This window comes from Sinocyclocheilus grahami, unplaced genomic scaffold, assembly GCF_001515645.1.
Source record: "Sinocyclocheilus grahami isolate Dianchi unplaced genomic scaffold, SAMN03320097.WGS_v1.1 scaffold130.1, whole genome shotgun sequence".
Classification (NCBI taxonomy): Eukaryota; Metazoa; Chordata; class Actinopteri; order Cypriniformes; family Cyprinidae; genus Sinocyclocheilus; species Sinocyclocheilus grahami.
Genome location: NW_015505309.1, coordinates 393,582 through 401,897, shown reverse-complemented (window position 1 = coordinate 401,897; position 8,316 = coordinate 393,582). Strand labels below are relative to the sequence as shown.

The 8,316-nt window shown below is 38.4% G+C and overlaps 1 protein-coding gene across 1 annotated transcript in view; it reads left to right on the top strand.

The window, feature by feature from the left end:
• LOC107590574 (xylosyltransferase 1-like) overlaps window positions 1-8,316 on the top strand; it is a 66,618-nt gene that overhangs the window by 16,417 nt on the left and 41,885 nt on the right. Inside the window, exon 2 of the mRNA XM_016279403.1 lies at window positions 5,471-5,999. Coding sequence (XP_016134889.1) covers window positions 5,471-5,999 — 529 coding nt within the window. The remainder of the gene's footprint in view (window positions 1-5,470; window positions 6,000-8,316) is intronic.

Sequence of the window (8,316 nt, the reverse complement as noted above, 5' to 3'; positions counted from 1 at the left end):
CTGGACTCCGCTTCGTCCACGGTGAAAGCCGGCGAAAGCCACAGCACAAAGTTGATGTATTTTCTCAGCAACCAGCACGGATCAGCTCTAGGCATGACGAAGCGGATATCGTCCTCTTTTGGAAGACCAAACAAAGTAGTTTCGCCTTAACAAGGCAACACACAGTGCCTTCACGACATGGCGGCGGTGGCAACAACAATACTACAGCGAGAATAAAAGTTACGCCTTCTTTCTTTGCGTGAACATTTGGGCGGCGTTATGCAAATCTTCCCACATTGTGACGTAGACATGTGGGGGTGTGTTGGAACGAGCCGTTTTAGGTAGGCGTGGTTGACTCTTAACTTTTATAAAGAATATCTCTTTGGATATGAGACTTTAGTCTTTGCAACTTTACAGGTCTTCTTTATGCACCAAGAACTTGTAACACTCCAAAGAGAAAGGAAAAATTGAAATCGCTTTAGGGCCTGTACAACTTTTACAATAAAATATACTGTATAAACTTTACACCTTTTTAAACTGTAGACAAGGCTTTTTTTCCCACAAACATTTCTCATGACAAACCTTTTTAATACTGTGAAAATTACATTAAATTTTCTTCCTTTTCAAATGAATTTCTGAATTTTTTTTATTCATTTTTTTTTTTATTTCATTCATTTTCCTCTATAAATTCAAATTGCAATTCTGCATCCTATTTTCTGCCTAATTCAAATGAATAAAATTTTTTAAAATTTAATTACAGTTTTTCCTATTCAGTAGTGAATGGCATATTACCCTCGTCATGACCTTATGTATCTCACAACGCGAGTGAAAATTACATGAAATTTTCTTCCTTTTCAAATGAATTTCAGAATTTTTTTATTCATTTTTTTTTTATTTCATTCATTTTCCTCTATAAATTCAAATTGCAATTCTGCATCCTATTTTCTGCCTAATTCAAATGAATAAAATTTTTTAAAATTTAATTACAGTTTTTCCTATTCAGTAGTGAATGGCATATTACCCTCGTCATGACCTTATGTATCTCACAACGCGATGTGCCTGATTTGACCCTCTATTTCCATGTGAGTAGTATCAGCCCTAATTCACTTTCATGGCTTATTTGAAAGGACTAGTAAGAGTACTACTCTTTGAAATGTTTGTTGTGGCATGTACTATGTAGGGATGCAGCGATTAACTGGTTTCGAACTGGTTTCGTTTTTATTTAATACTGTGAAAATTACATTAAATTTTCTTCCTTTTCAAATGAATTTCTGAATTTTTTTTATTCATTTTTTTTTTTATTTCATTCATTTTCCTCTATAAATTCAAATTGCAATTCTGCATCCTATTTTCTGCCTAATTCAAATGAATAAAATTTTTAAAAATTTAATTACAGTTTTTCCTATTCAGTAGTGAATGGCATATTACCCTCGTCATGACCTTATGTATCTCACAACGCGATGTGCCTGATTTGACCCTCTATTTCCATGTGAGTAGTATCAGCCCTAATTCACTTTCATGGCTTATTTGAAAGGACTAGTAAGAGTACTACTCTTTGAAATGTTTGTTGTGGCATGTACTATGTAGGGATGCAGCGATTAACTGGTTTCGAACTGGTTTCGTTTTTAAAACGTCACGGTTAATTAATCGTAAATGTTCCGCTAAACCAAGTGTTTCTGTTACACGGAACGGAACTGTTGCAGCTTGCGCAAAACGAAAACAGTTACACTAGCGGTGCACCAGCTTAAAATGACGTGCTTATCAGAGGCACGGAGGCTAATACATGCATTAGATTAACTGTGACAGAGGGACCAAACAGCGAAGCTTTATTTCCACCAGAGAAATGCCTGTCGATAGTGTGGGACCATTTTGGGTACACCAAGAATGACCAGGGTGTCATTTAAATATTGCTGTAAAAAACTGCTGCTAAAGAGCGAATACATAAGGGATAAACCCTCGTCATGACCTTATGTATCTCACAACGCGATGTGCCTGATTTGACCCTCTATTTCCATGTGAGTAGTATCAGCCCTAATTCACTTTCATGGCTTATTTGAAAGGACTAGTAAGAGTACTACTCTTTGAAATGTTTGTTGTGGCATGTACTATGTAGGGATGCAGCGATTAACTGGTTTCACGATTAACCGCGCTTTAAAACGCTTTTTTTTGCATGTTGAATTTGAGTGGATCTTTAATTATTATTTGTTGTGGTGCATTCTAAAAGGAAAGCATCCATATTATAGTTCATACTTGAGGTTAGAGTAGTGGTTTTCAGCCTTTTTGACTCCAGGGCCCCTCTTTGTTCAGGATTTACTGGATAAGAATTAAGGATTTTTGAAAATATTTTTCACTCACAATTTCTACCTTATAAAATAAAAAAAAATCATAATAATAAATGTCCATCATTTAAGGTTTTAATTTTCATGACTTTTCCTGGACTTCCTGGTGTGCTTGTAAATGTGATTTATTGTCATGAAAATATTGCTACAATGCAAAAGAAAAAAAAGCCTACTTTTTTTCTATTCATTTTCTTTTAATTCATTATTTGTTTCTTTAAGTTTTGAGGTAAAATTATGTTCTTAGGTTTCTTGAATTTGCAGAGATGCAGTGGGCCTGGATCAGAACAGGTCAGATAAATAAGTAGTATTTTATTATTCCCACAGTGTCCGCGTATTAACTGCTGGACTATGAAGTCAGAGGAAAATCAGGACAGATTAAGGGAGTGTTGTTTGGTTTTAAGTTTCATGTGTGCACTCTCCCTCAAACCTTATTCATTCATTTAAACCATTAAGGTGTACAGTTACATATAACTATAGTTGTCAAACAGTCTCTGACGTGAGGCTTTGAGAGAACAGGCAAAGCAGCATTCCAGTGTCTGACTTTTCCTTACCGCCATGCCAATGACTGCAGGGAAATCTTCTCTCAAATATGTTTTCATTTATATATCAGCAATCAGTAGACTGTACTTTTCTTGTTTCCTTTCAGATTGTTTAAATTGTGTGGCAATGTTGAGAATCAGAATCTCTGCCAGCTGACACGTTTTTACGGTATATACTATCATACCACCCAGCTCTAGTGTTCGCGTGTGTGTGGCCTGTTATGTTCTTCGCCATCAGAGAGGCGGAAAAAGAGCCAGATAAAAGTGTGCTTGATAAACGAGTGTGCAACTCCCACCATTCCTGTGATGGATGATGCAAGAGAGAGGGGAGCCTCCACCCCTTGAGAGAGACTACAGAAGGCCTGCGACTGCCAGGGTGCTCAGCGGTGCAGAACAGGGCTCCCAGAGCACCTTGGGAAATGACAGATTTTTGCAAGCGATCGATAGTCTTCTCTCCAGCAGCCTAACTTACCTCCTGTGGTTGCTCAGACTATTAATCCCAGGCACTGTAATTTCCTCCTGAAATCTCCTGGAGGAGGAGGAGGAGGAGCAGACGGGAGTGGAGTCTGCTCTAAACGGTAGCCTTTAGAGGGCCAAAGTGCGGGCGACGCGACAGGGATTTGTCTTCGAAAGTTTTCCCTCACAAATAATACACTCTGCGAGTTCACAAACAAGCTTTAATAAATGCTTTGTAGACAAATTGCACCATAACGGTGAGGAAATGAGAGTCGCAGCAAAGCCTCGTCTTACTTCCTGTCCTCATCTCCTTCTCTTTGATTTTCTCTGTTAGTTTGTCTCCATTTCCTCCTATTAATGTTTCCTTTGCTCTCTTCTGTTACACACAGCATCCTTTAAGCCCGGCCCAGTAAACGGTGGACAGAATGAGTTGGGGAAAAGTAAGAGCAGTTGACAGGATGTAGGAACGCTTTGAGAAGTTGGGGGACACGATGCGTGGTCAAGTTAGTGAGAACATGTCAAAGAGGTTGTAATGTTAAAATAGCTGTTGTCACAAGTTTTATAAGGCAGAGACATCCAAACTCTCAATATGATGTACTGACCCTTATGTAGACCTGCCTTGGGAGTTAAAACAGTCAGGTGTTTGTTTACTCTAGAGTGTGCATGTTCATGTCTGAATATGTTTGGGGTGGTTTTAGCTAAACATTCTTTTTTGGAAAATGTAATGTTTGCATACAGTTATGTTCAGCCTTTCCTCATTCAAGTAAATAGGAGTTGTATTTGCATAGCTGAAAATCACTGTTAGCGTAAGTTACAGCAAACTGAACTGACTTGCAGTAAAGGGAATTTAAGATGTAACACCTGTGATTTAATCTTTATTTTATAAATATTAACCATAATTTTATTTTACACATTCTAATTAGCTTTATTTTACATTTTGCAACCTTTGAACACTATTGCCAAGAAACTAGCCTATATAAATAAAATTATCATGTCATTATCATAAATTAATATGTTTTAAAATGTAATTTATTCCTGTGAAGGCAAAGCTGAATTTTCAGCAGCCATTACTCCAGTCTTCAGTGTCACATGATCCTTCAGAAATCATACTGATATGCTGATTTTATGCTTAAGAAACATTTATTGAAAACAGTTGTGCTACTGCAGTTTGATATTAATGTCACATTTGATATTTAACACATGCTTGCAGGATAAAAGTTTTACTTTCTTTCAAATAAAAAAATTGTTTACACTTTTAAAAAAATTATTTTGACAGTAATCAACATCTTCAGTTTCAGTAAGAGACTGAGTTGGCGTTTAACTTGTATGTTCGAGTTGAAATGGGCGTATGACTTGCTAATGGAATCAACAAAAGATATAAAGAGATCAAATTGGAAAAAAAATAGCACAGTCGTTTGCAAAACACCATGTTGATAGTCGTCCTCTCATGTCAGAGATCATATCCTCTCCTAAAGCTTTCACAGTTACAGAGATGTCTCCTGCAATCATAGCAACGCTCAGGGCATGGCTGCAACCTCCTTCCTGTTGCACACACTGTTACCAGTAGGATATTTAATCAACAGTGACACTTGCAGGAAACTGCTAAATATCAGAAATGACCTGAGGTCATGCTCCCTGTGAATTACTGTGTGGTTAAAGTCTGATAAGGTTACATACTCTTCTGAATAGTTTCACTGTCGCTCAATAATATTACTCATACACCAGCAGCAGACACCTGTCTGAATGCCGTCTTTTTAGAGCACATAAGGAACTAGATGTTTTCTGAATTGTAAAACTGTGAGAAGTGCTGTGGGTGGTTGCCAGGTCATTGGAATGTGGTTGCTAAGGTGTTCTGAGAGGCTGCTAGCATGTTGATATGCAGTTGCTAGGGTGTCCTACGTGGTTGATAGGAGGTTGCTTAGTGACCCAAGTCAAAAGAGACCATCTCCAGGTCTCTGATATTCTCCGTTTCCTTCAATGTAAAACTATTAGATTTTTGTTTACCCATTATATTGTTCAACCAAAAAAAATAGTAAAAGACATTGTATGTCTGATTGCTTGTAAAAGTAATTGAGATATCATACTTGATGGTGTGATATTGATGTTCTCTTGGTAGCAGCCAGCTACTGATTTTGTCTGTTTGTCTTCATGTTTCAGGATGGCTACTACTCACACCGGCCCAAGGAGAAAGTCCGCGTGGACAGCAACAATGAGAACTCCGTTCCCAAAGACTTTGAGAATATAGACAACAGTAATTTCGGGGCACGTTCGCAGACTCCGAGACACTCACCCGGCGAGCACAAACAAGGCCTTCTGGAGAAGGCGCATGCACAGCAAAGCCTGAGCAAGAACTCCAATGAGGTCATTCAGAATCAGTATGCACAGAATAAAGGTGGCTTTAATCAGACACGCACCGAGCTTCAGCGGAGGGCCGATCCCACCCTCCGTCCACAGCAATCCCAGCAGCATCGGCACCACCTTCAGCAGGCCAAGCGATCGGCCACGCCCACCGCCGACATCAAGTACGATCAGCCGCCCAAATGCGAGATCAGTGGCAAAGAGGCGATCTCCGCCCTTTCTCGTGCCAAGACCAAGGAGTGCCGGCAGCAGATAGCAGAGGTTTACTGCCGCCACAAAGAACGCCAGCTCATGCCCGAGAAGGTCACCCGTTACTGCCCCGCAGAGGGTGAGTAGACTCTTGACACTGCATACTCTATGTTAAAGACCTCATAAAATCAAAATGGGAATTTTGTGACTTTTAGTCCATTTATTAGCTTTGAAACCTTCACTAGTGGACAAATTATCTTCAAGTTCACATGAAATAAAAATTACAGCTGCCTGTCTGAGAAATGCATGTTATTGATCTTATTGTGAATGATTGTTTCATGTGTTTAATTTCAAATAATTTTTTGATCTATAATATTAATCAAAATGTTAAAACTTGATATTCCAGTCAAAAAGACAATCGACTGCAACATGAATTCATTTTTGAGTGCAATGTCTAAATTTTTCAAAATCCAATCCACAACCAATGGATGACACAAATTTCCGTCCTACATTTTTTCTTTTTCAATAATCCATTACACTCGGATGTACGTCACAATACAGAACAAAAGATCTGTAGCTACTTTAGTTTCATTGTGACTTTTTCAGATATATGCATTTAAAAGTGTTTATTTTCCTGGAAAATGGACCAAAAATATTGGTAATTCATCCTGCACTACACAGATTTTTGTCCAATCAGATGTTCTCTAGAATGAAAATGACCCACCCCCTCTGACTGACTAGCACTAGCAAATGGTTCATGGTTTTGATGTAGCTAAAGCCTTTTTTTTTTTTAAATGGGCAAGCCGTTTGATATTCACTGGCCAAATTTCATTTTTAAATAGGAAGTACATCACCACAGGAGAGAAAACTGTACTTGTCAGGTCTTTAACTCAATGTCCTGATGTTTTCTTTTGGGATAAGGACTGATTATAATCATCAACCTGCACTGGCATGAAAGGAGACATTAGCTGGAGTTTATGGGAATTTAAGATAAATAATGGTCAAAATAATGATGGTTTTCCCAAATTAATTGCCATCCTGTCTTTGGAGGTTTATGGAAGTAGCGCATTAAGAGTCACAGGGCTGGTAACAGACATTCACAGCACTTGTAATTATAATCAGAGACAGGCTGGAAATGAGATTCTGGATTTCTGCACAAGGTTAGACGGATGTAATTGCTGTACGGTGTCTCCCCCCGTCTCCATCTCCCATAGCTGACTACAGAAAACATATTCATGCAATTATGCAGTACTCAGTCGTCTGCACACAAATCAGGGCTGTGGATGCTTTCAAATAGAACAGTGACAGATCTTCTCAGGGCTCAGAGCCTCTGCCCGGAGAAACTTCCGGAAGCCAGAATGGGTTTTGACAGACATGACAGGGACATCACCACAGAGACATGAGTCTGGGACATGCGGAGGTTGTAAGGGGGTGGGGGTGGGGCATGAACGCATCTATTTCCAGCAAGTACAGTAGACCGAACAAGCCACAAGGATGGTGTTTGTATGTATTTATAAACTGTAATTGCATTATGCGGTAACAGACGAAGTCTTTGATGGCAAACATGTGAGTGGTTTGCCACAGTTGTGGCAATTAGCACAGAAACTTAAATTGGAAACAAATGGCAGGTTTTTAATGAACGTTGTTGGATGAATGAGTTTCAAATGTGGTCCATGCTGTCAGTCATGTGGTCCCACAAGGAATTTTTAACACTTTTGACTGTTGAGGGAAATCTGCAGAATAGATTTACAGAACTGAGTGTGCTAAACTCAGTGGCCCATCTTGGCTGCTTGTTACTTGAATGGAGAAATTTCCAAAGCGGTTTATGAAATTTACTTTTCTGAAATCTGACTTCTGTGGAAAACTCTATTCGGACCAGTCCAGTTATTACGATGCATTCTCTAGAGTTAAAATAAGCAATGTTTGTAAACAGAAGTTGAGATTTTTTTAACTGAAAGGCAATGGTGGCTCCTGCCAATTCTCTCGGGGGGGGGAAATGTTTGCATGATTAATGAGGATAGGTCACCCATTCAATTGATAAATTAATGGCTAGTCAAAGGAAACTGAACTACTATAGTATTAATTAAAAATAAACTGACTAACAATCAATCTCTTGCTCTCCTTATGTTTCTATCAGAATCAGAATCAGAATCAGAATTAGCTTTATTCGCCAGGTGTGCAAACACACGAGGAATTTGTTGTGGTTTTTTAAGGTGCTCCTGGTACATACATACATACATGCATACATACACATTTGACATGAGAACAGAAAAAATAAAAAAATTGTAAAACCTAACAATAAATAATGTGTATGAATCTGGAACAGTAGATTTATGTACAGCTTTGTGCATCATTTACTCTATATAGAACTGTATAAATAAAGAGATATGCATATGTATTTACATAATACTTGAGAAAGAGGCATTAATTAAGGATGTAGAATGAATTATGGAAAT